The sequence below is a fragment of the Taeniopygia guttata genome, chromosome 30, assembly GCF_048771995.1.
Source record: "Taeniopygia guttata chromosome 30, bTaeGut7.mat, whole genome shotgun sequence".
Lineage (NCBI taxonomy): Eukaryota > Metazoa > Chordata > Aves > Passeriformes > Estrildidae > Taeniopygia > Taeniopygia guttata.
This window is the reverse complement of record NC_133055.1, coordinates 476,693-501,084: the sequence shown is the minus strand read 5'-3', so window position 1 is coordinate 501,084 and position 24,392 is coordinate 476,693. Positions and strand designations below refer to the sequence as shown.

Below are 24,392 nucleotides of genomic sequence, written 5' to 3'. Positions count from 1 at the left end.
CCCCCAAATGTCCCCCAAACTCACCGGGGACCCCCCAAATGCCCCCCAAACTCACCAGGGACCCCCCAAATGCCCCCCAAACTCACCGGGGACCCCCCAAATGCCCCCCAAACTCACCGGGGACCCCCCAAACGCCCCCCAAACTCACCGGGGACCCCCCAAATGCCCCCCAAACTCACCGGGGACCCCCCAAACGCCCCCCAAACTCCCCCAGAACCAACTGGGCCTTGCTGCTGAGAAGGAGCAACGCCCTCCCAGCACCCCCAACCCTCCCCCCGACCCCCCAAAATCCCCCCCGGCCACCACCACCTTCTGGGGGATGGCACAGGGGGACCAAAACGCCCCCAGGGATCCCCCCAAAAACCACGACACCCCCAAAAAAACCACAACACCCCCAAAAAAACCACGACACCCCCAAAAAAACCACACCACCCCCACTCCATCCGTCCATCCGTCGCCCCCTTTATTCCCCGCTGCTTTTCGGGGGCTCTCCCCCATCCTCGGGGGGCTCCAGCGCCGCAGCCCCGGGGGTCCCCGCGCCCAGCCGGGGGTCTCGGGGTCCCTGGGGGGGGTCGGCGGCGGGGTCCCCCCCCGGGGTGAGGCGGAACAGAACCGGGGTGCGGCCCAGGGCGGGGTTGTGCCGCTGCAGCGCCGCCAGCCACCGGCCCAGCGTGCGCCGGTCCCCCGCGCCCGCCACGCACAGCGCCAGCACCGGGCCCTCCTCCACTGCGGGGAGAGGGCGAGGGGGTCAGGGGGAACCCCAAAAACATCCTCACCTCCCCCCCAAATCACCCAGGGGTCGTCACCTTCGTCCACGTGGAAATCCTCGTCGTCCCAGGGGCCGCGCTCCAGGTCCAGCTCCAGGCGCAGCGGGAAGTAAAAGCTGCGCTCGGGGTCCAGGGGGGGGTCCTGGGGTTTTGGGGAGGGGGTTTGGGGGGGTTTGGGGGGGGGTTGGGGTCGTTTTCCCACGTAGGTCATGGGGGGGCCACCCTAGGTGTGATGGGTTTTGGGGGTCCTGTTCTACCTGTCCTGGAGATCCCCCAGGAAACCCCCAGGAAACGCCCAAAAACCCCCAGGATCCCCTCAGGACCCCCCCGAGCCCCCTCAGGAACCCCCAAAACCCCCTCAGGATCCCCCAAAAGCCCCCAGAGCCTCCCCAGAACCCCTCAGGGCCCCCCAGGACCCCCTCAGGAACCCCCAAAACCCCCCAGGACCCCCTCAGGACCCCTCCAGAATCCCCCAAAACCCCCCAGAACCCCTCAGGACCCCCCCAGAACCTCCCAGGACCCCCTCAGGACCCCCCGGGACCCCCTCAGGATCCCCCAAAAACCCCCAGAGTCTCCCCAGAACCCCCCAGAACCCCTCAGAGCACCCCAGGACCCCCTGGGACCCTCTCAGGATCCCCCCAGGAACCCCCAGAACCCCTCAGGACCCCCCAGAACCTCCCAGGACCCCCCAGAACCCCCTCAGGATCCCCCAAAAACCCCCAGAGCCTCCCCAGAACCCCTCAGGGCCCCCCAGGACCCCCCGGGACCCCCTCAGGATCCCCTCAGGAGCCCCCAGAACCCTCTCAGGATCCCCCAAAACCCCCCAGAACCCCTCAGGACCCCCCAGAACCCCCCAGAACCCCTCAGGACCCCCCAGAGCCCCCTCAGGAACCCCCAAAACTCCCCAGAACCCCTCAGGACCCCCCAGCACCCCCTCAGGATCCCCCAAAAACCCCCAGAGCCTCCCCAGAACCCCCCAGAACCCCTCAGGAACCCCCAAAACCCCCCAGGACCCCCCCGAGCCCCCTCAGGACCCCCCCAGGACCCCCTCAGGATTCCCCAAAACCTCCCAGGACCCCCAGGGACCCCCTCAGGACCCCCCAGAACCCCCTCAGGATCCCCCAAAAACCCTCAGAGACTCCCTAGAACCCCCCAGAACCCCTCAGGACCCCCCAGAGCCCCCCGGGACCCCCGGCTGACCCTGAGGTGGGGGGGCAGGGGGTCTCCCCGCAGCACGAAGTATTTGAGGAGGGTCCCGCGGAGCCAGAGCGGGAACGGCCCCTCCACGAACACCGGGCGGTCGGGGCCGTGCCGGGCCAGCAGCTCCCGCTGCTCGGGGCTCTGCGAGCCTGGGGACACGGGGGGACACGGGGGGATGGCTGGGGACACGGGGGGACAGCCCAGCCCACGGCCCGGCACCCCAAACCCTGCCCCACACCCGCCCCAGGGACCCCAGACCCACCCCAGGGACCCCAGAACCACCCCAGACCCACCCCAGGGACCCCAGACCCACCCCAGGGACCCCAGAACCACCCCAGACCCACCCCAGACCCATCCCAGGCACCACAAACCCTGCCCCAGACCCACCCCAGGGACCCCAGACCCACCCCAGACCCACCCCAGGGACCCGAAACCCACCCCAGGGACTCCAAACCCACCCCAGGGTCCCGAGACCCACACCAGACCCACCCCAGACCCATCCCAGGCACCACAAACCCTGCCCCAGACCCGCCCCAGACACCCCAGACCCACCCCAGGCACCCCAAACCCTGCCCCAGACCTGCCCCAGGGACCCCAGACCCACCCCAGGGACCCTAAACCCACCCCAGGGACCCCAAACCCTGCCCCAGACCCACCCCAGATAGCCCAAACCCACCCCAGGGACCCCAAACCCACCCCAGGGACCCCAAACCCTGCCCCAGACCCACCCCAGACACCCCAAACCCACCCCAGGGACCCCAAACCCTGCCCCAGACCCACCCCAGGGACCCCAGACCCACCCCAGACACCCCAGACCCACCCCAGGGACCCCAAACCCACGCTAGAGACTCCAAACCCTGCCCCAAACCCACCCCAGGGACCCCAAATCCTTCACAGAGACCCCTGAGGAGCCCCAAACTTACCCCAGGGACCCCAAACCCCTCCAACCCGACACCAACCCCCCGTCCAGGGCACCCCAACATCCCCCCAGAACTCACTGAGGATGTAGGGCTGGACAGAGCCTTCATCGTCCCCCGAGTCCGGCACCGGCCGCTGCGGGACGGGGACAGGGGGGTCACTGCAGGGCCACCCCCTGTGCCCCCAGCCGTGTTCCTGTCCCCCCTGTGCCCCCATCCCTGTCCCTGTCCCCTCAGCCGTGTCCCTGTCCCCCCCTGTGCCCCCAGCCATGTCCCTGTCCCATCCTGTCCCCCCAGCCGTGTCCGCCCCGTCCCCCCATCCCTGTCCCCGTCCCCCATCCCTGTCCCCGTGTCTCCCAGCCCTGTCCCTCCCTGTGCCCCCATCCCTGTCCCCGTCACCCCATCCCTGTCCCCCCATGTCCTCCAGCCCTGTCCCTGTCCCCCCAGCCCTGTCCCCGTCCCCCCATCCCTTTCCCTGTCCCCCATCCCTGTCCCCCTGTGTCCCCCAGCCCTGTCCCCCATCCCTGTCCCTTTCCCCCATCCCTGTCCCTGTCCCCCAGCCCTGTCCCCGTCCCCCATCCCTGTCCCTCCCCGTCCCCCATCCCTGTCCCAGTCCCCCATCCCTGTCCCCCCGTGTCCCCCATCCCTGTCCCCGTGTCCCCCAGCCCTGTCCCCGTCCCCCATCCCTGTCCCCCCGTGTCCCCCATCCCTGGCCCCGTCCCCCAGCCCTGTCCCCCATCCCTGTCCTGGTCCCCCATCCCTGTCCCCATCCCCCAGGCCAGTCCCAGTCCCCCATCCCTGTCCCCTTCCCCCATCCCTGTCCCCCATCCCTATCCCCGTGTCCCCCATCCCTGTCCCCATCCCCCAGCCCTGTCCCCCCGTGTCCCCATCCCTGTCCCCCGTGTCCCCAGCCGTGTCCCCAGCCGTGTCCCCGTGCCCGTGCCCACCTGGACCAGGGTGACGGTGGCCCCGGGCTCGGTGGCCATGCGCTGCAGCCCCAGGCGCGCGGCCGCCAGCCCGGGGGGCAGCCGGGGGGGCAGCGGGTGGGGGTCCAGGTGCCGCAGGCGCGGCAGCCAGAACTGCATCCGCTGCAGCTTCCGCAGCGGGCGGCTGCGCGGCCCGAACACCCCCAGCAGCAGGAAGCGCATCTCGGCGTCGGGCATCACGCCTGGGGACAGTGGGGACAGGTTGGGGACATTGGGGACAGGTTGGGGACATTGGGGACAGCGGGGCATTGGGGACAGCGGGACACTGGGGACATTGGGGACAGGTTGGGGACATTGGGGACAGCGGGGCATTGGGGACACTGCAGACACTGGGGACAGTGGGGACAGTGGGGACAGCGGGGCATTGGGGACACTGGGGACACATTGGGGACACTGGGGACATGGGGACAGGTTGGGGACAGTGGGGACACTGGGGACAGCGGGGCATTGGGGACAGGTTGGGGACATTGGGGACACTGGGGACAGGTTGGGGACATTGGGGACAGGTTTGGGACATTGGGGACATTGCGGACAGGTTGGGGACATTGGGGACATTGGGGACATTGGGGACATTGGGGACACTGGGGATAGTGGGGACATTGGGGACAGCGGGACATTGGGGACAGTGGGACATTGGGGACAGCGGGACACTGGGGATAGTGGGGGCAGGTTGGGCACATTGGGGACAGGTTGGGGACATTGGGGACAGCAAAGCATTGGGGACAGCGGGACACTGGGGATAGTGGGGGCAGGTTGGGCACATTGGGGACAGGTTGGGGACATTGGGGACAGCAAAGCATTGGGGACAGCGGGACACTGGGGATAGTGGGGACACAGGGGACAGGTTGGGGACATTGGGGACAGCGGGGCATTGGGGACACTGGGGACATTGGGGACACAGTGGGGACACTGGGGACACTGGGGACACTGGGGACAGTGGGGACATGGGGACATTGGGGACATTGGGGACAGCGGGGCACTGGGGACACATTTGGGACAGTGGGGACACGTTGGGGACATTAAGGACAGCAAGGACACTGGGGACAGTGGGGACACTGGGGACAGCGGGGACAGCGGGGACACGTTGGGGACAGCGAGGACACATTGGGGCATTGGGGCATGGGAGCCATTGGGGAAACTGGGGACATTGGGGGCATTGGGGGCATTGGGGACAGCAGGGACACATTGGGGATATTGGAGCATTGGGGCATTGTGGACATTGGGGGGACATTGGGGACATTGGGGTATTGGGGACATTGCAGATATTGGGGACATTGGGGACACGTTGGGGACATGTTGGGGACAGTAGGGACACATTGGGGACATTGGGGCATTGGGGATATTGTGGACATTGGGGACATTGGCGATACTGGGGACACCAGGGGACAGCAGGGCACACCGGAGGACACCGGGGCACACCAAGGGACACCAGGTCACAGCGGGCACAGCGGGCACAGGGACGTGGCAGGGCACCAGCAGCACGCACCGTGGCGCTCCATGCACTCCAGCAGGCGCAGGCCGCACTCGTGCTGCCGCGGGAAGGGGAAGAGCAGGCGCTGCACGGCTCCGCGCGGCACCCAGGCCCCGCGGGGCAGCAGCCGCAGCAGCGCCTTGTACGCGGCCAGGCTGCGCTCCGCGCCCAGCGCCGGCATCGCCGCCAGCGCCGCCTCCACCAGCGCCAGCCGCGCCCCGCGCCCGGGCGGGCTCCGCGCCAGCTCCTCCAGCGCCGCCGCCAAGGCAGCGCCGGGGTCACCGGGGTCATCGCGGGCACCGGGGGCACCGGGGTCACTGCGGGCACCGGGGTCACTGCGAGCGCCGGGGTCACTGCGGGCACCGCGGGCACCGGGGTCACTGCGAGCACCGGGGTCACCACGGGCATTGTGCCCACCGGGGTCATCGCGGGCACCGGGGTCACCGTGGGCACCAGGGTCACTGTGCCCACCGGGGTCAGCGCGGGCACTGTGCCCACCGGGGTCACCGCGGGCATTGTGCCCACCGGGGTCACCGGGGTCACCGCAGCCACTGTGCCCACCGGGGTCACTGGCGTCGCCGTGGGCATCCTCGCGGCGCAATCTGTAGGAGCGGAGGTGGCGCAGAGGGGCCTTGGGGGTGGCACCCCCTAAAGTGGCACCCCTTGAGGTGGCACCCCCTGAGGTGTCACCCCGTGAGGTGTCACCCCCTGAAGTGCCACTCCCTGAGGTGTCACCCCTTGAGGTGTCACCCCTTGAAGTGTCACCCCCTGAAGTGCCACTCCCTGAGGTGTCACCCCTTGAGGTGTCACCCCGTGAGGTGTCACCCCTTGAGGTGTCACTCCATGAGATGTCACCCCTCAAGGTGTCACCCCCGATGGGGTCCCGGGGGTGGCCGCGGGGCTGGGGGTCGTTCCCCCAGATCTTGTGGAAGCGGCGATGCCACGCTGAGGTCCCCGAGGTGTCACCCCCCGAGGTGTCACCCCCCGAGGTGTCACCCCCCGAGGTGTCACCCTCCGCCGGGGGGACGCGCGCAGGGCGCTGGCACAAGCTCCGGCACAGCTGGGGAAGAAAAGAAGGGGTTACCCCACAGCTGTCCCCGTGTCCCCCCCGTGTCCCCATTGTCCCCCCCTGTGTCCGCCATGTCCCCCCTCGTGTCCCCATTTCCCCCCCATTGTCCCCTCGTGTCCCCACGTCCCCCCCGTGGCCCCTCCCCCCGCGCTGTCCCGGTGTCCCCACCGCCCCCTGGCCCCCTCCCCGTCCCCTCTGTGCCGGTGTCGCCGGTGTCTCCCGCACCTGCGGCGCTGCGGGGCCGCCCCAGAGGCGGCGGGGCAGGACCCGGAGCCACCCCGGCCGCATGGCGCCCGCTGCCGCCGTGTCCGCTCCCGGTCGGGCTGTGTCCGCTCCCGGTCGGGCTGTGTCCGCTCCCGGTCTCTCCCGGTCGGGCTGTGTCCGCTCCCGGCCGGGCCGTGTCCGCTCACGGTCGCGCTCCGCCGTCCCCGTGCCCGGTCGCGCCGCTGGGCGCCGCCATCTTCGCGGTGACCCCGCGCGGCGGGTCGGGGGGCGGGGCCTGAGGGCGCGGCCAATCGCCGCGCGGCTTTGGCGGTGATTGGCAGGCAGCGAGGGGCGGGGCTCGGAGGGGTTCCCCCGTGACGTCAGAGCGGGACCCCGGGATGAGCGCGGGGACGGGGATGGGCGGTGACGTCACGGGGGTGAGCGATGACGTCAGAGCGGTTAAACGGGAACGGCAGCCCCGGCGGGGTGGGGGGGGGGGTGTGGGGGGAAGGGGGTCCCCAAGTCCCTGATGGGGGTGGGGGGGGTCCCGGGTGCCCCCCCAGCCCCGGGGGGGTCCCGGAGCCGCGGGGGGGGCGGGGACGGCCCGGGGAGGGGGAGGGGAGGGGAGGGGAGGGGGAGGGGGACATTCCCCACCCGTGACGAGCCGTGTCCTCCCCCGGGGGGGCGGCGGAGTCCGATCCGGTGACGGCACCGAGCGGGGGGGGTGGGGAGCGCGGCGGGGTCGAGCCGCGCTGTCCCGGGGGGTCCCGCGGCACCGGGGGGGTCCCGGGTGCGCGGGGACGAGGCCCCCGGTGCCCCGGGGGGGATCCCCAAGCACCGTGGGGGAGCCCCGGTGCCCCCCGGGGGGTCCCCGCTCCGGTGGGACCGGGGGGGGACACGGGTGTCCGGTGGGAGGGGGCAGAGCGGGCAAGCGCTGATTTGGGGCGGGGGGGGCGTTCCGGGATTCCCCCGCCCCCCCCGGGATCCCCCCCCAGCTCCGGGATCCCCCCCGGTAAATGTGGAAAAAATGACGCCATCACCCGCCCCGCCGTGACGTCAGCGCGGCGGAGGCCGCGGATTGGCTGCGGCCGCCCCGGCCCGGGGGGGGCTCCGCGCCCACCGCCCACTTTTAAAAGTGGCGGCGGCGGCGCCGGGACGGGACCGGGAGGAACCGACCGAGGGCACCGAGCCGAGCCGAGGGCACCGACCCCACCCGGGAAAGCCCCGAACCCACCCGGGACAGCCCCGAACCCACCCGGGACAGCCCCGAACCGGCGCCACCCGCCCGCCGCGACCCCACCGGAGCCACCGAGACCCCCCCGGGAGCCCCGAAATGTCCAACGCGCACTTCAACCGCGGCCCGGCCTACGGGCTGTCGGCCGAGGTGAAGAACAAGGTGAGCGGCACCGAACCGAACCGGACCGGACCGGACCGGACCGAACCGGGGGGGTCCGGGCGGCTCCGGGCAGGTGCGACCCCCCCGGGGCGGCGGCAGCACCGGGGGCGGGCGGGGGTCACGGCAGGACCCGGCGGGAGCGGGGGCGGGACCCGGCGCTGTCCCTGGTGCTGCCCCGGGAGGGAAGGGACGGACACCGGGACAGGGGGGCGGCACCGGGGCGGCCCCCCCGGTTCACCGGGGGTGCGGCTGGGCTGCCCGGGGAGCTCCGCACCCCCCGTTCCCTCCGGTAAGCGGGAGGTGACCGGCACCGGGTCCCCGGCGGGGGGGAGGGAGGGGAGCGGAGGGGAGGGGGCGACACCGGGGCTCCCCCCCGTGAGCACCGGGGGGTCCTGCCGGGCACCGGGCCGTTAAGGGTTAACCGGGAGCGGGGGGTTTCTTGGCCTCCGCAGCCCCCGGTCCCCACGGCGGGCGGGAGGCGACGGGCACCGGGTGCGCCCCGGGACGGGGTACGGGGACGGCGGCACCGGGGGAGCACCGGGAGCACCGGGGGCTCCCGCCGGTGTGCGGCCCGTTAAGGGTTAACTCGGAGGGGCTTCGGCGGACCGGAGGAGCCCCGCCGACCCCCGAACCCGCGGCGGGCGGGAGGTGACGGGCACCGAGCTGCAGCGGGGGCGACACCGGAACCCCCCGCCGGGACTGAGGAGGGGACGGGGCGACACCGGAACGACCCCGGGACCCCCGCCACGAGCACCGGGTGGCGTCCCGCCGGTGTCCGCCCCGTTAAGGGTTAACGGGGGCGGTTCGGGTGGCCCGGGGGGGCCCCGCGGCGGGCGGGAGATGCCGGACACGGCGGGGGAGGGGGGGGTCCCGCCGCGCACCGGCCCGTTAAGGGTTAACGGGGGGGGGATCGGCGGCCCGGGGGGGCCCCGGCGGCCCCCGGCCCCGCCGTGAGCCCTTATAAGGCGGCGGAGCGCGGCGGGCGGGCGGCGGCGGCCCCGGGCCGGGGCTATATATGGGCAAAGGTTCGGCCGGTCCGGTCGCCCGCCGCTCCCGGGGGGGCCGGGGCGGGGCGGGGGGGGGTCCGGGCACCCCCGGCCCTACCGGGTCCCTCCGGCCCCGCGGGAACGGGGAAACGGGGCCACCGGTGCTACCGGGGATCCTCCGGCCCCGCGGGAACGGGGAAACGGGGCCACCGGTGCTACCGGGGATCCTCCGGCCCCGGCGTGGCCGCCGCCTCTTCCCTGAGGGTGTCCCCGGTGTCCCCTCCTTGGGGTGTCCCCTCCTTGGGGTGTCCCCACGCCCCCCGTGTCCCCTCCCCGGTGGGGATCCGTCCCCCTGCCGGTGTCCCCGTGTCCCCCGCGGTGTCCCCGCACCCTCCGTGGCCTCCGCACGCTGTCCCCCGTGTCCCCTCGTCCCCGTGAGGGTGTCCCCGACATTCTCCGTGCCACCGCGTCACCCTGGCAGTGTCCCCCTGTCCCCCTGACGGTGTCCCCATGTCCCCGTGTCCCCCTGGCAGTGTCCCAATGTCCCTGTGCTGGTGTCCCCCTGTCCCCCTGACGGTGTCCCCATGTCCCCGTGTCCCCTCCGTCGGTGTCCCAATGTCCCCACGTCCCCCTGTCCCCCCGGCGGTGTCCCCATGTCCCCGTGTCCCCTGGCAGTGTCCCAGTGTCACTGTGTTGGTGTCCCCCCGTCCCCCCGGCCATGTCCCCCTGTCCCCCGGCGGTGTCCCCACGTCCCGTGTCCCCTGTCCCCGTGTCCCCCCGGCGGTGTCCCCACGTCCCGTGTCCCCTGTCCCCGTGTCCCCCGGCGGTGTCCCCCTGTCCCCGTGTCCCCTGGCAATGTCCCCGTGTCCCCCGGCGGTGTCCCCACGCCCCGTGTCCCCTCCGTCGGTGTCCCAATGTCCCCACGTCCCCCTGTCCCCCCGGCGGTGTCCCCCTTTCCCCCCGGCCGTGTCCCCGTGTCCCCCCGGCGGTGTCCCCCCGTCCCCCGGCCGTGTCCCCCTGTCCCCCTGGCAGTGTCCCCACGTCCCCGTGTCCCCTGGCAGTGTCCCAATGTCCCTGTGCTGGTGTCCCCCTGTCCCCCTGGCAGTGTCCCCCTGTCCCCCTGACGGTGTCCCCATGTCCCCGTGTCCCCTCCGGCGGTGTCCAAATGTCCCCACGTCCCCCTGTCCCCCTGGCAGTGTCCCCATGTCCCCGTGTCCCCCTGGCGGTGTCCCCATGTCCCCATGTCCCCCTGGCAGTGTCCCAGTGTCACTGTGTTGGTGTCCCCACGTCCCCGTGTCCCCCCGGCGGTGTCCCCACGTCCCGTGTCCCGTGTCCCGGTGTCCCCCCGGCCGTGTCCCCACGTCCCGTGTCCCCTGTCCCGCAGCTGGCCCAGAAGTACGACCCGCAGCACGAGCGGGAACTCCGCGCCTGGATCGAGGGGACCACGGGGCGCCGCATCGGGGACAACTTCATGGACGGCCTCAAGGACGGCGTCATCCTCTGCGAGTACGGCCCCCGGGACCCCCGGGACCCTGTGCGACCCCCGCGGGGACCCCCGGGACCCTGTGCGACCCCCGGGACCCCCGCCGGGACCCCCGGGACCCCCGGAACCCCGTGCGACCCCCGGGACCCCCGCCAGGACCCCCGGGACCCTGTGCGACCCCCGGGACCCCTGCCGGGACCCCCGGGACCCTGTGTGACCCCCGGGACCCTGTGCGACCCCCGGGACCCTGTGCGACCACCAGGACCCCTGTCTGGACCCCCGGGACCCCCGGAACCCCGTGCGACCCCCGGGACCCCTGACGGGACCCCCGCCGGGACCCCCGGGACCCCGTGTGACCCCCGGGACCCCGTGTGACCCCCGGGACCCCCACCGGGACCCCCGGGACCCCCGCCGGGACCCCCGGGACCCCCGCCGGGACCCCCGGAACCCCGTGTGACCCCCGGGACCCCCGGGACCCCCACCGGGACCCCCGCCGGGACCCCCGGGACCCGCACCGGGACCCCCGCCGGGACCCCCGGAACCCCCGCCGGGACCCCCGGGACCCCGTGTGACCCCCGGGACCCCCGGAACCCCCTGCGACCCCCGGGACCCCTGACGGGACCCCCGGGACCCCTGGAACCCTGTGCGACCCCCGGGACCCCCACTGCGACCCCCGGGACCCCTGCCGGGACCCCCGGGACCCCGTGTGACCCCCAGGACCCCCCCCGGGACCCCCGCCGGGACCCCCGCCGGGACCCCCGCTCCGTCCCCACTCCTGTCACCGGGAGGATGAATTTTAACCCTTCCCTCACCCGCGCTGACCCTGCTGAGCACAGCCGCTCCTGGCCGAGCTCTGGGGTCACCCTGGGGTCACCCTGGGGTCACCCTGGGGTCACCCTGGGGTCGCCGCGGGGTCACCGCGGGGTCACCGCGGGGTCACCCCCTGACCCCAGCCGTGCTCGGCCCCTCCAGGCTCATCAACAAACTGCAGCCGGGCTCGGTGCCCAAGGTGAACGAACCCGTCCAGAACTGGCACAAGGTGAGGGGGGGACACCCCAAAACCGGGGCTGGGGGCGGCTCGGGGGGAGGGGGATGGGGGTCTGACCCCGAACCCCGCAGCTGGAGAACATCGGGAACTTCCTGAGGGCCATCACGCGCTACGGGGTGAAGCCCCACGACATCTTCGAGGCCAACGACCTCTTCGAGAACACCAACCACACCCAAGTCCAGTCCACCCTCATCGCCCTCGCCAGCCAGGTCAGCTCCGGGGGGCTCTGGGGGGTCCGGGGGGGGTCCGGGGGGCTCCCAGGGGGCTCTGGGGGGGTCCGGGGGGCTCCGGGGGGCTCTGGGGGGGTCCTCACATCCCCTCGGAGGGCACCGGCCGCACGCTGGGGGGGATCCAGAGGGGGGATTTGGGGTCTGGGGGAGGGGATTGGGGGTCCAAGGAGGGGATTTGGGGTCTGGGGAAGGGATTTGGGGTTCAAGGAGGGGATTGGAGGTTCAAGGAGGGGATTTGGGGTCTGGGGAGGGGATTCAGGGTCCTGAGAGGGGATTTGGGGTCTGGGGAGGAGATTTGGGGTCCAAGGAGGGGATTTGGGGCCTGGGGAGGAGATTTAGGGTCTAGGGAAGGAATTTGGGGTCTGGGGAGGGGATTTGGGGTCTGGGGAGGGGATTTGGGGTCTGAGGGAGGGGATTTGGGGTCCTGAGAGGGGATTTGGGGTCTGGGGAGGGGATTCGGGGTCCAAGGAGGGGATTTGGGGTCTGGGGGAGGGGATTGGGGGTCTGGGGAGGAGATTCAGGGTCCAAGGAGGGGATTTGGGGTCTGGGGAGGAGATTTGGGGTCCAAGGAGGGGATTTGGGGTCTGGGGGAGGGGATTGGGGGTCCAAGGGGGGGATTTGGGATCTGGGGAGGGGATTTGGGGTCTGGGGGTCCCCGTGAGCCCCCCCCAAGCCCCCGGTCTCCGCCAGGCCAAGACAAAGGGGAACAATGTGGGGCTGGGGGTGAAATACGCCGAGAAGCAGCAGCGGCGCTTCCACCCCGAGAAGCTGCGCGAGGGCAGGAACATCATCGGGCTGCAGGTGACACCCGGGGACGCCGAGGGGACACGGGGGCCGTGCTGGGGACAGCCGGTGGGTGACACCGTGGCCCTCGCTGTCCCCAGATGGGCACCAACAAGTTCGCCAGCCAGCAGGGCATGACGGCGTACGGGACCCGGCGGCACCTGTACGACCCCAAACTGGGCACGGACCAGCCCCTGGACCAGGCCACCATCAGCCTCCAGATGGGCACCAACAAAGGCGCCAGCCAGGTGGGGACACGGGGACACTGCCGCCATGGGGACACTGCCAGCACAGGGGGACATGGGGACACGGGGACACTGCCACCCCATAGGGACATTGCCACCACGGGGGACACGGGAACATGGGGACACTGCCACCCCATGGGGACACTATCAGCACGGGGGACACGGGGAGATGGGGACACTGCCACCCCATAGGGACACTATCAGCATGGGGGGACATAGGGACATGGGGACACTGCCACCCCATAGGGACACTGCCAGCACAGGGGGACATGGGGATATGGGGACACTGCCAGCACGGGGGGACATGGGGACACGGGGACACTGCCAGCACGGGGGACACTGCCAGCACGGGGGACACTGCCACCATGGGGAGACATGGGGACACGGGGACACTGCCAGCACGGGGGGCACTGCCAGCACAGGGGGACATGGGGATATGGGGATACTGTCACCCCATGGGGACACTGCCACCCTACAGGGACATTGCCACCATGGGGGGACACTACCAGCCCATGGGGACACTGCCAGCACGGGGGACACAGGGAGATGGGGACACTGCCACCCTACAGGGACATTGCCACCATGGGGGGACAGTGCTGCCCTACAGGGACACTGCCACCCCATGGGGACATAGGGACATGGGGACACTGCCACTATGGGGGGACACTGCCACCCCACGGGGACACAGGGAGAGATGGCACCAGGGGACGTGGATGTCCCGGGTTAGCGGGACAAAGGGGCTCTGAGGGGGGCACGGAGGGACTCTGGGGACAGGAAGGGACAGGAAGGGACAGAGAGGGGACAGAGAGGGGACAGAGAGGGACAGAGAGGGGACACAGAGGGACAGAGAGGGACAGACACCCTGCGGGCAGCACGGGGAGCAGAACGGAGGAACCCCCGAGCATCCCCCCGTCGTCCCGGGGTGGCCGTGACCCCCTCGGGGTGACCGCGGCCACCGACCCGAGCCGGTTCCTGACCGGAGCCCGTCCCTGCCCCGAGCCCGTCCCTGACCGGATCCGTGACCGGAGCCCGTTCCTGCCCCGAGCCCGTTCCTGACCGGAGCCCGTCCCTGACCGGATCCGTGACCGGAGCCTGTCCCTGCCCCAAGCCCGTTCCTGCCCCGAGCCCGTCCCTGACTGGATCCGTGACTGGAGCCCGTTCCTGCCCCGAGCCCGTCCCTGCCCGGATCCCGTTCCTGCCCCGAGCCCGTTCCTGACTGGATCCGTGACCGGAGCCCGTCCCTGACCGGAGCCCTGCCCGTATCCCTGCCCGTATCCCTGACCGGATCCGTGACCGGAGCCCGTCCCTGCCCCAAGCCCGTCCCTGCCCCGAGCCCGTCCCTGCCCCGAGCCGGTCCCTGCCCGGATCTGTGACCGGATCCCGTCCCTGCCGGATCCCTGCCCGGATCCCGTTCCTGCCCCGAGCCCGTTCCTGCCCCGAGCTCGTCCCTGACCGGAGCCCGTCCCTGCCCCGAGCCGATCCCTGACCGGATCCGTGACTGGATCCGTGACCGGAACCCGTTCCTCCCCCGAGCCCGTCCCTGCCGGATCCCTGCCCGCATCCCTGCCCGCATCCCTGCCCGCATCCCTGCCCACATCCCTGACCGTATCCCGTTCCCCGGTGCAGGCGGGGATGACGGCACCGGGGACGAAGCGGCAGATCTTCGAGCCGGCGCTGGGCATGGAGCACTGCGACACGCTGACCATCGGCCTGCAGATGGGCAGCAACAAGGGCGCGTCGCAGCAGGGCATGACGGTGTACGGCCTCCCGCGCCAGGTCTACGACCCCAAGTACTGCGGCGGCCCCGAGCTGCTCGGCCACGACGGCTACGACGGCCCCGGTGGCCTCTACAACTCCCAGTAGCCGCCGGCCCCGCCGCCGCTTGCACCCCGACACCGCTCGTCACCGGCCTCACCGCGCCCCGCCGAGCCGCCACCGGGGCTGGCACCGGGGGAGCCGCCACCGGGATCGGCTCCGGGACTGGCACCGGGATCGGCTCCGGGATCGATCTCAGGGGGAACCGGCCCCGGGATCGATCTCAGGGGGACCGGCACCGGGATTGGCTCTGGGATCAATCCCAGGGGAAACTGGCCCCGGGATCGATCTCAGGAGAAACCGGCCCCGCGATCAGCTCCGGGGCTGGCACCGGGGGACCGGCCCCGGGATCGATCTCAGGGGGATCTGGCCCCGGGATCGGCTCCGGGACTAGTACCGGGGGGACCGGCCCCGGGATCGATCTCAGGGGGAACCGGCCCCGGGATCGATCTCAGGGGGAACCGGCCCCGGGATCGGCTCTGGGATCAATCCCAAGGGAAAACGGCCCCGGGATCGGCTCTGGGATCGATCTCAGGGGGAACGGGCCCCGGGATCAGCTCTGGGATCGATCTCAGGGGAAACCGGCCCCGGGATAGGCTCCAGGATCGGCACCGGGGAGACCGGCCCCGGGATCGGCTCTGGGATTGATCTCGGGCGAAACCCGCCCCAGGATCGGCCCTGGGGAAAACCGGCCCCGCGATCAGCTCCGGGATCAATCCCAGGGGAAACCGGCCCCGGGATCGGCTCCGGGACTGGCACCGGGGGAACCGGCCCCAGGATCGGCCCCGCGATGGCTCCCGGGGAAGGGGGGGAGGGGGGGGGGCAGCACTCGGCACCGGCCCCGGGGGGGACAATCCCGGGACCGGCCCCGGGCGGGGACAGGGCTGGGGTTGGCCCCCGGTTCGGCCCCGGGATCAGCCCCGGGTTCGGCTCCCGGTTCGGCCCCGGGGGGTTCGGGCCCCGCCACGTGTGAAGCCACCGAGGCACAATAAAAGCCACACGCAGAGGTGACACCGGCGTGGGACCGTGCTGGGGGACACCGAGGGGACGGGGGACACCGCGGGGACAAAAGGGACAAAGGGACAAGGGGGACAAGGGCCACCACTCGGGGCGTTTATTCCGGGGCCGCTGTCCCCAAACGCGTCACCCCCCGCCCCGATGTCCCCACGGGGACAAGGACAAGTGCCAGCTGCTGGGGGGGGGGGGGATGGCACCCCCACACCGGCTCCGGGGGTGTCACCGGGCCCGGGGGGGGTCCCTGACCCCGCCGGGGCTTTGGGGACCGGGCGGTGTCCCCGCCGCCCTCCCGGTGTCACTGGTTGGCGGCTTCGCAGGCGTCGATCCAGTCGCTGTAAACGTCCACGGGCTCCGACAGGTCTGGCGGCGCCGTTAAGGCTCCAACACCGATTCGGGGGGTCCCGGAGTTGGGGGGGGGGGGTCCCGGTAAGGATACAGGTGATGGGGGTCTGGAACTCCTCCAGGCACACGGTGCACGAGATCACCCCGGTGTTCCGGGCACGGTCCCTGCGGGGCACGGGACGGGCGTGACCCCTCCGGGCTCCGTGATTCCCCCCCCCCCACACACCTCCCGGTGTCCCCGTGTCCCCTCTCCGGTACCGGCACCCCCGCCCGCTGTCCCCGTCCGGGTCTCCGCTCTCCGCTTCCCCCCCGGGTTCCTCCGTCGCTCTTCCCGCGCTGCCGCCGATCCCCGTGTCCCGTCCCCGGTGCTCCCCCGGTGCCCCCCCGGTGTCCCCCGGTGCCCGGTGTCCCGCGCTCACATCTTGACGTCGCAGGACTTCTCGTGGTTGCAGAAGGGACACGTGAACTGCGTCTCCAGCGTCCCCGTCATCTTCTTCTTCGGCGGCGGCTTTCGCTTCGACTTGCGGCGGCCCATGGCGGCCGCACCGGAGCCCGGAACCGGGAACGGCCTCGGGAAGGGGAACGACACCGGGGTCGGCCCCGGGAGCCGGCTCGAAGTGGCCCCGAGCCGCTGCGGGACGTGCCGAGGACGGCTCGACCCCCACCCCGGTGCCACCCGGTGCCCTCCGGTCCCTCCCGGTCCTCACGTCGCGCTCCCGCCGCGATCCCGGAAGTGCCGCCCCTCCGCCCTCAGCCAATCAGCAGCGGCGAACCCAGCGACTCGCGGGCTGTCCCGCCCACCGATGAGTGATGGACGCGCGTTTCAGCCAATCAGCAGGCGGGAGGCGTGGCCATCCCTGCCAGACCCCGCCCACTCCGGTTTTGGGGCGAATCGCGGCGGTTTCGGGTCCGGCAGTGCCGGCGGCGCCGTTCAAAGCCTTTATTGGCGGCACGGGGCAACCCGGGCGGGGCCGGGGCCGGTGTCCGGCCCCCGGTGTTCCCCGGGGGGGCTCGGCGATCTCGGGGTGTCCCCAGGGAGGGGTCCCGGTGTTCCCAGGGAACGGATCCCGGTGTCCTCGTGTCCCGGTGACCCGCTGTCCCCAGGGAAGGGGTCCCGGTGTCCCAGTGTCCCAGTGTCCCCGGTGTCCCGCTGTCCCCAGGGAAGGGGTCCCGGTGTCCCAGTGTCCCAGTGTCCCGGTGTCCCGCTGTCCCCAGGGAAGGGGTCCCGCTGTCCCACTGTCCCCGGTGTCCCCGCTGGTCCCGGTGACCCGCTGTCCCCAGGGAAGGGGTCCCGCTGTCCCACTGTCCCCGTGTCCACTGTCCCCGCTGGTCCCGGTGTCCCCAGGAAAGGGATCCCGCTGTCCCGGCCGTCCTGCCGTCCCCGTGTCCCCGGTATCCCGGTGTCGCGCTGTCCTTAGAGACGGGATCTCGGTGTCCCGGTGTCCCGGTGTTCTGCTCTCCCGGTGCCCCGCTCTCCCGCTGTCCCCGTGTCCCGCCGTCCCCGTGTCCCGCTCTCCGCTGTTCCCGTGTCCCGGTGTCCCGCTCTCCCGCTGTCCCCGAGTCCCGCTGTCCCCATGTCCCGGTGTCCCAGTGTCCCGTTCTCCGCTGTTCCCGTGTCCCGGTGTCCCGGTGTCTCACTCTCCCGCTGTCCCCATGTCCCGGTGTCCCCATGTCCCGCCGTCCCCGTGCCCCGCTCTCCGCTCTCCCGCTGTCCCGGTGTCCCGGTGTCCCCGGTCACGGGTGGCGCGGCGGCAGCGTGACGCGGTGCAGGACGCGCCCGGTGGCCTCCAGGAAGGTGACGGTGGCGGCGGAGGGCTCCAGGCGCACGTGGGCGAAGCCGCCGGGGCTGGCGGGACTCCCGAAGAAGAAGCGGAGGGCACCGGGGGGCACCGAGCCCGCGTGGGGCCGCGAGTCCTCCATGAAGTTCCCGGCGCCGCTCAGGACGTAGCCCACGCCGCCCTCCTCCAGGTACTGCGGGAGGGGCCCGAGTCACGGGGGGACACACCGGGGGCACCTCGGGGTGCCGGGGGGGGGGGGGCTGGGGCTCCCCGAGCACCTTTGGGTGTCCACAAACAGCTTTGGGTGTCTCCGAGCACCTTTGGGTGTCTCCTCACACCTTTGGGTGTCCCCGAACAGCTTTGGGTGTTCCCCGAGCACCTTTGGGTGTTCCCACACACCTTTGGGTGTCCCCGAGCTCCTTTGGGTGTCTCTGAGCACCTTTGGGTGTCTCTGAACAGCTTTGGGTGTTCCCTGAGCACCTTTGGGTGTCCCCGAGCACCTTTGGGTGTCTCCTCACACCTTTGGGTGTCCCTGAACAGCTTTGAGTGTCCCCAAGCACCTTTGGGTGTCCCTGAACAGCTTTGAGTGTCCCCGAGCTCCTTTGTGTGTTCCCCGAGCACCTTTGGGTGTCTCCTCACACCTTTGGGTGTCTCTGAGCACCTTTGGGTGTCCCCAAGCTCCTTTGGGTGTTCCCCGAGCACCTTTGGGTGTCCCCAAACAGCTTTGGGTGTCCCCGAGCTCCTTTGGGTGTCCAGGAACAGCTTTGGGTGTCCCCCGAGCACCTTTGGGTGTCCCCGAGCACCTTTGGGTGTCCCTGAGCACTTTTGGGTGTCGCCGCACACCTGTGGGTGTCTCTGAGCACCTTTGGGTGTCTCTGCACCCCTGGCTGTGCCTCACCTGGCACCCCTGGCACCCCTGGCCATGTCTCACTTGGCTGTGTCTCCCCCGGCACACCTGGCACCCCTGGTACCCCTGGCACCCCTGGCACCCCCGTCCCTGCTCACCTGCAGGTTGTGGTTGTGCCTCCCCTGGCACACCTGGCACCCCTGGCAGCCCTGGCACCCCCAGCCATGTCTCCCCTGGCACCCCTGGCACCTGTCTGTGCTCACCTGCAGGTTGTGGTCGTGCCTCACCTGGCACCCCTGGCAGCCCTGGCACCCCCAGCCCTGGCACCCCTGGCACCCCTGGCACCCCTGGCAGCCCTGGCACCCGTCTGTGCTCACCTGGCACCCCTGGCAGCCCTGGCACCCCCAGGCCTGGCACCCCTGGCCCCCTTGGCACCCCTGGCACCCCTGGCCCCCATCCCCGCTCACCTGCAGGTTGTGGTCATGCCCGCACAGGTAGGCGCTGACGCGGTGCCGCCGCAGCAGCGGGCGCAGCAGGCGCAGCAGGCAGCCCGTGGGGCCGTGCTTGCCCACCGACCACAGCGGGTAGTGCCCGGCCACCAGCACGAACCGGTCGCCCTCCGCCGCCGCCAGCTGTGCCCGCAGCCAGCCCAGCTGTGCCAACGCCGCCGCCGCGTCCCGCGGCCCCGCCGGGCCCCCGCCGAAATCGTCCCCGGGGCCGCAGAGCAGAACCGAGTCCAGCACCAGCAGCCGCGCCGAGGCGTTGGAGGCGGGCAGCTGCAGCCGCAGGCTGTAGTAGGGGTGGGGAAAGTGCCTGCGGGGCGGGTGGGGACACTTGGGGACACCTGGGGACACTTACAGACACTTAGGGATACTTGGGGACAGTGTGGGGACAGCCCAGCACAAGGCACAGGCTGTAGTAGGGGTGCGGGAAGTGCCTGCGGGGCCATTGGGGACACCTGGAGACATTTGGGGACACCTGGGGACACCCGGGGGCCCTTGGGGACATTTGAGAACACCTGGGGACACCTGGGGACACCCGGGGACCCTCGGGGACCCTTGGGGACCCTCGGGGACAGCGGTGGCCGTACCAGCGCGGGGAGTGGTGGCTGTAGCGCAGCTGCGCGGTGACATTGCCCGCGTGGTCGTGGTTCCCGGCCATCACGTACCAGGGGACACCGCGCAGCCCCGGGGACACGAAGACGCGCTCGAAGGTGTCCTGGGGACAACGGGGACATGGGGGGACAACGGGGACATGAGGGGACAACAGGGACATGGGGGGGGGCAATGGGGACACCGCGGGGACAATGGGGACATGGGGGACAGTGGGGGACATCAGGGGGACAATGCGGACATCAGGGGGACACTGGGGACAATGGGGGTACAATGGGGACACATTGGGGACAATGGGGACAATTGGGGGGCAATGGGGACAACTGGGGGGCAATGGGGACACATTGGGGACACGGAGGGGACGATGGCAGCTGTCCCCCCGGGGTCAGGGTGTCCCCCCAGTGTCGGGTTGTCCCCTCGGGGTCGGGCTGTCCCCAGTGTCTGTCTGTCCCCAGTGTCTGTCTGTGCCCCCAGTGTCTGTCTGTCCCCAATGTCTGTCTGTCCCCAGGCTCGGGCTGTCCCCAATGTCGGGGTGTCCCCCCAGTGTCTGTCTGTCCCCAGTGTCTGTCTGTCCCCTCAGTGTCTCTCTGTCCCCCCAGTGTCTGTCTGTCCCACCAATGTCAGGCTGTCCCCAGTGTCTGTCTGTCCCCAGTGTCTGTCTGTCCCCAGTGCCGATCTGTCCCCAATGTCGGGCTGTCCCCACAGTGTCTGTCTGTCCCCAGTGTCTGTCTGTCCCCCCGGGGCCGGGCTGTCCCCGCTGTGGTGGTGTCCCCCCAGTGTCTGTCTGTCCCCACAGTGTCTGTCTGTCCCTGTGTCTGTCTGTCCCCCCGGTGCCGGTCTGTCCCCGCTGTGCCGGTGTCGCGGTGTCACCTGGAAGCGCGGGTCCCACTCGTCGCGCACCCCCGAGAAGTAGAAGTTGTCGCCCAGGGCCAGCACGAAGTCCCCGCCGAGCTCGGTGGCCGCCCGGCCCATTGCCGCCGCCGTGGCCGCCTGGCGCGGGGTGACAAAGGGGGGCTCGGGCAGCCCCCCCCAATCGCCCAGGGCCAGGAAGGTCAGAGCGGCACCGGCACCGGCACCGGAACTGGCACCGGCACCGGCACCGGCACCGGCACCGGAACCGGCACCGGCACCGGCACCGGCACCGGCACCGACACCGGCACCGACACCGGCACCGGAACCGGCACCGGCACTGGCACCGGCACCGGGGGTCACCGCGCTCACCAGCAGCGACAGCCACAGCAGCGCCGGCATCTGCGGGGGGACACGGGGGTGGCACCGGGGGACACGGGGGGACACGAGGGTGGCAATGAGGGGGACACGGGGGTGGCACCGGGGGTGGCACCGGGGAGGGACACGGGGGGACACGAGGGTGGCACTGAGGGGGACACGGGGGGACACGGGGGTGGCAATGAGGGGGGACACGGGGGGACACGGGGGTGACACTGCGGGGGGACACGGGGGTGGAACCGGGGGGGGACATGGAGCGGGAAACGGGGGGACACGAGGGTGGCACTGAGGGGGGACACGGGGGGACACGGGAGTGGCACCGGGGGGACACGAGGGTGGCACTGAGGGGGACACGGGGGTGGCACCGGTGGTGGCACCGGGGAGGGACATGGAGCGGGAAACGGGGGGACACGGGGATGGCACTGCGGGAGGGACACGGTGCTGCCACAGCCCCCCTCGGTGTCACCCAGGGGTCTTGGGGTGTCACCCGAGGGTCCGGGGGTGTCACCTGCCCTTCCCCGGTGTCACCCGAGGGTCTGGGGGTGTCACCGGGGGAATACGGGGGTGCCACAACTCCCCGCCCTGGTGTCAGGGGGTGTCCCTGTCCCCTCCCCGGTGTCACCCGGGGCTGTCCCTGTCCCTTCCCCGGTGTCACCCGGGGCTCCGGGGCTGTCCCTGTCCCCTCCCCGGTGTCACCCGGTGCTGTCCCAGTCCCCTCCCCGGTGTCACCCGGTGCTGTCCCCGTCCCCCCCGGTGTCACTCACCGTCGCGGCCGCCGCTGTCCCCCCCGGGCCGCCCCCGCCGCCCCTTTATGGCCACCGAAGGGGAAGTGGGGTCGCCACCCCCGCCCCCCCCCGGGCCGCTGTCACCTGACCCCGCGGGGACACTGGGAGCGGGGGGGGGACTGGGAGCACTGGGAGCGGGGGGATGGGCTACTGGGAGCGCTGGGAGCGCGGGGGATGGGCTACTGGGAGTACTGGGAGAGGGAACTGGGAGTACTGGGAGCGCTGGGAGGGGGGATGGGACACTGGGAGCGCTGGGAGGGGGGATGGGACACTGGGAGCGCTGGGAGCGGGGGATGGGACACTGGGAGCACTGGGAGCGCGGGGGAGGGAACTGGGAGCACTGGGAGGGGGGAGGGAACTGGGAGCACTGGGAGCGGGGGGATGGGACACTGGGAGCACTGGGAGCACTGGGAGCACTGGGAGAGGGGGGATGGGACACTGGGAGCACTGGGAGCGCTGGGAGAGGGGGAATGGGACACTGGGAGCGTGGGGGAGGGAACTGGGAGCACTGGGGGGGGGGGGATGGGACACTGGGAGCACTGGGAGGGGGGGGATGGGACACTGGGAGCACTGGGGGGGGGGGATGGGACACTGGGAGCGCTGGGAGGGGGGGGATGGGACACTGGGAGGGGGGGATGGGTTACTGGGAGCGCTGGGAAATTGGAATCATGCGGAAATTCCCCCAAATTCCCCAAATCCGCTCGAGCCTCGGGACTGAGGGACGCGGACACGCCCCCCCCCCCCCCCAAAATGGGAGGGACCCCCAAAAATCCCCCCCCAGACCCCCAAAATGTCCCCCCAAATCCCTCCCTGTACCCCCCAAATCCCCCCTGTGCCCCCCAAATCCCTCCCTGTGCCCCCCAAATCCCCCCCAAATCCCCCCTGTGCCCCCCAAATCCCCCAAATCCCCCCCAAATCCCCCCTGTGCCAGGCGCTGGCAGCGGGTAACATTTTTTATTTCCATTTTTTTTTTCTCCTTTTCCGCCCCTTTTTTTTTTGTTTTTTCCGCGGTTTTTTCTTCATCCCGCGCCGGGGGGGGGGAGGGGGGGAGGGGCCGACCCCCCCATGGGAAATGACGTCACTACCACGTGCAGGGGGGTGAGGGGGGGTCCCCAAAATGTGCAACGCTGGTGCGGGTGCGACCCCCCCCCCAAAAAACATCGCCCCCCCCCACCCCCTCCCCCCCCAGGGTTTCATTTTGGGGCGGGTGGGCCCAAAATTGGGGTGCCCAGGGGTGGGGGAGGGGTCGCATTGCCCGGGGGGGGTGGGGGGGCTCATTGCTGGTGGGGGTGGGGGGTCCCCAAATGTTGGGGGTCCCATTGCTGGTGGGGGGGCCCCAATGGGGGCCCCGAAATGGGGGGAGCCCAAAAATTGGGGGGGGGGGGTTGGGGGTGGTGTTTGGTGGGGGGGGGGCACTGATGGGAGTGGGAGGGTCCCCAAAAATCGCTGGGGGGGGTCACAAAGAGGGGGTTCACCCCACGGGGGGGGGGCGGATTGTCCCCATTTTGGGGAGGGGTCTCGGGGGGGGGGAAGGCACGCGGGGGGGTCTAAGGCAAAAGCGATTTTGGTCCGTCTGACCCCAAAATCCGGGGGGGCCGAGGGGGGGCCCAAAATCACCCCCGGGTTTGGGGGGGGGGGTGAGGGAGGGGCCGATCCCGCCCCCCCCCCCCCCGCCCCGAAATCGGCCAAAGGTGCAGAAAACCCCAAAATGAGCGAAATGCCCCCAAATTCCACCCCCCCCCCCCCCCCCGCGACCCCCCGGAACGCGAATTCGGAGCGGAATTACCCAAAAATGATAAAAAACAGAAATTCGGGGGGAAAATCGGGGGAATTTGGGGTTTTCCCCCAAAAAAGCACTTGGAGAGCGTGGGGGGGGCAGGGAGAGACCCGAAAAGGGGGGGTTTGACCCCAAAATGGGAGGGTGGGCCCCGAGGGGGGGAGGGGGAGCAGAACAAGGAGGGGTTTGACCCCAAAAATGGGGGAATTGGGAAAAAAAGGGCGGGGGGAACCCCAAAATGGGGGGAAAACCCCAAAATAGGGGAAAAACCCAAAATGGGAGGGGAACCCCAAAATGGGAGGGGGGAACCCCAAAATGGGGAAAAAAATCCAAAATTGGGGGGGAGAAACCCAAAATGGGGGGGGAACCCCAAAATGGGAGGGGGGAACCCCATAATGGGGGAGAAACCCCAAAATGGGGGGGTAGAAACCCAAAATGGGGGGGGGAAACCCCAAAATGGGAGGGGGGAACCCCAAAATTGGGGGGTCTGACCCAAAAGGGGGTGGGGGGGGTGGGTGGAAATGGGGTTTGACCCCAAAACGCGGGAGTTTGACCCCAAAACGGGGGGTGTGACCCCAAAAAGGGGGGGTTTGACCCCAAAACGGGGGGTGTGACCCCAAAAAGGGGGGGTTTGACCCCAAAACGCGGGAGTTTGACCCCGGGGGGGGCGGCGGGTGGGGGTAATTGCACTTAATTAAAAAAATGAGCAGGAGGATTTTGGGGGGGGGGTTTAGGGGAACCCCAAAGCCCGGGGGGGGGTCGGGGGGTGTCTGAGGGGGGGTCCCCCCGCCCCCCTCCCCCCCCCCGCTCGCTGACCTGCAGCGAGGGGGGCCCCCCCCGGCACGCGCCTGTTTTTGGGGGGTGGGGGGGGGGTGCTGGTGATGGGGGGAGGGGGCGCGGCTTTTTT

At 71.0% G+C, this 24,392-nt stretch overlaps 4 protein-coding genes across 5 annotated transcripts; 1 reads left to right on the top strand and 3 right to left on the bottom strand.

The window, feature by feature from the left end:
* Positions 1-442: 442 nt before the first annotated feature.
* ECSIT (ECSIT signaling integrator) lies at positions 443-5,857 on the bottom strand. Its single transcript, XM_072919878.1, has 7 exons — positions 5,748-5,857; positions 5,357-5,694; positions 3,832-4,052; positions 2,966-3,020; positions 1,968-2,116; positions 807-909; positions 443-726 (listed from the first exon to the last, which is right to left on the bottom strand). Exons 1-7 carry the CDS (start codon positions 5,855-5,857, stop codon positions 464-466), a joined length of 1,239 nt encoding a protein of 412 aa, XP_072775979.1. The 3' UTR covers positions 443-463.
* A 1,997-nt stretch (positions 5,858-7,854) lies between these two features.
* Positions 7,855-15,611, top strand: CNN1 (calponin 1). The gene is made up of 7 exons (XM_030259952.4): positions 7,855-8,010; positions 10,381-10,502; positions 11,452-11,518; positions 11,599-11,736; positions 12,448-12,558; positions 12,642-12,788; positions 14,412-15,611. Exons 1-7 carry the CDS (start codon positions 7,948-7,950, stop codon positions 14,646-14,648), a joined length of 885 nt encoding a protein of 294 aa, XP_030115812.1. The 5' UTR covers positions 7,855-7,947; the 3' UTR covers positions 14,649-15,611.
* An 86-nt stretch (positions 15,612-15,697) lies between these two features.
* On the bottom strand, positions 15,698-16,822 carry ELOF1 (elongation factor 1). Of its 2 annotated transcripts, XM_030259953.4 has the most exons (4): positions 16,667-16,822; positions 16,379-16,528; positions 16,054-16,124; positions 15,698-15,977 (listed from the first exon to the last, which is right to left on the bottom strand). In XM_030259953.4, exons 2-4 carry the CDS (start codon positions 16,492-16,494, stop codon positions 15,913-15,915), a joined length of 252 nt encoding a protein of 83 aa, XP_030115813.1. In that variant the 5' UTR covers positions 16,495-16,528; positions 16,667-16,822; the 3' UTR covers positions 15,698-15,912. The 2 variants fall into 2 exon arrangements, with proteins under 2 accessions (XP_030115813.1, XP_032601541.1); XM_032745650.3 differs by lacking the exon at positions 16,667-16,822 and having other exon boundaries at positions 16,379-16,658.
* An 805-nt stretch (positions 16,823-17,627) lies between these two features.
* ACP5 (acid phosphatase 5, tartrate resistant) lies at positions 17,628-21,816 on the bottom strand. Its single transcript, XM_072920000.1, has 7 exons — positions 21,688-21,816; positions 20,902-20,947; positions 20,815-20,841; positions 20,567-20,778; positions 19,675-19,802; positions 19,052-19,397; positions 17,628-17,930 (listed from the first exon to the last, which is right to left on the bottom strand). The coding sequence occupies exons 2-7, from the start codon at positions 20,945-20,947 to the stop codon at positions 17,694-17,696; spliced, it is 996 nt and encodes a 331-aa protein (XP_072776101.1). The 5' UTR covers positions 21,688-21,816; the 3' UTR covers positions 17,628-17,693.
* Between the last annotated feature and the right edge of the window lie 2,576 nt (positions 21,817-24,392).

Coding starts and splice junctions, on each gene's coding strand:
- ECSIT (XM_072919878.1), bottom strand. CDS start 5,857: ATGCCCGCGGTGACCCCGGTGGGCACAGTGCCCGCGCTGACCCCGGTG. Junction 4,053..5,356: donor GGAGTGCATGGAGCGCCACG/GTGCGTGCTGCT, acceptor CACTGTCCCCAG/GCGTGATGCCCGACGCCGAG. Junction 910..1,967: donor CCCTGCCCCCCCACCTCAGG/GTCAGCCGGGGG, acceptor CCAAAACCCCAG/GACCCCCCCCTGGACCCCGA.
- CNN1 (XM_030259952.4), top strand. CDS start 7,948: ATGTCCAACGCGCACTTCAACCGCGGCCCGGCCTACGGGCTGTCGGCC. Junction 11,737..12,447: donor TCATCGCCCTCGCCAGCCAG/GTCAGCTCCGGG, acceptor GGTCTCCGCCAG/GCCAAGACAAAGGGGAACAA. Junction 12,789..14,411: donor CCAACAAAGGCGCCAGCCAG/GTGGGGACACGG, acceptor TCCCCGGTGCAG/GCGGGGATGACGGCACCGGG.
- ELOF1 (XM_030259953.4), bottom strand. CDS start 16,494: ATGGGCCGCCGCAAGTCGAAGCGAAAGCCGCCGCCGAAGAAGAAGATG. Junction 16,125..16,378: donor AAGTCCTGCGACGTCAAGAT/GTGAGCGCGGGA, acceptor CGTGCCCCGCAG/GGACCGTGCCCGGAACACCG. Junction 15,978..16,053: donor GTTCCAGACCCCCATCACCT/GTATCCTTACCG, acceptor CGGCGCCGCCAG/ACCTGTCGGAGCCCGTGGAC.
- ACP5 (XM_072920000.1), bottom strand. CDS start 20,947: ATGCCGGCGCTGCTGTGGCTGTCGCTGCTGGTGAGCGCGGTGACCC. Junction 20,779..20,814: donor CGGTGCCGGTGCCGGTGCCG/GTTCCGGTGCCG, acceptor GTGCCGGTGCCA/GTTCCGGTGCCGGTGCCGGT. Junction 17,931..19,051: donor GGCATGACCACAACCTGCAG/GTGAGCGGGGAT, acceptor CCCCTCCCGCAG/TACCTGGAGGAGGGCGGCGT.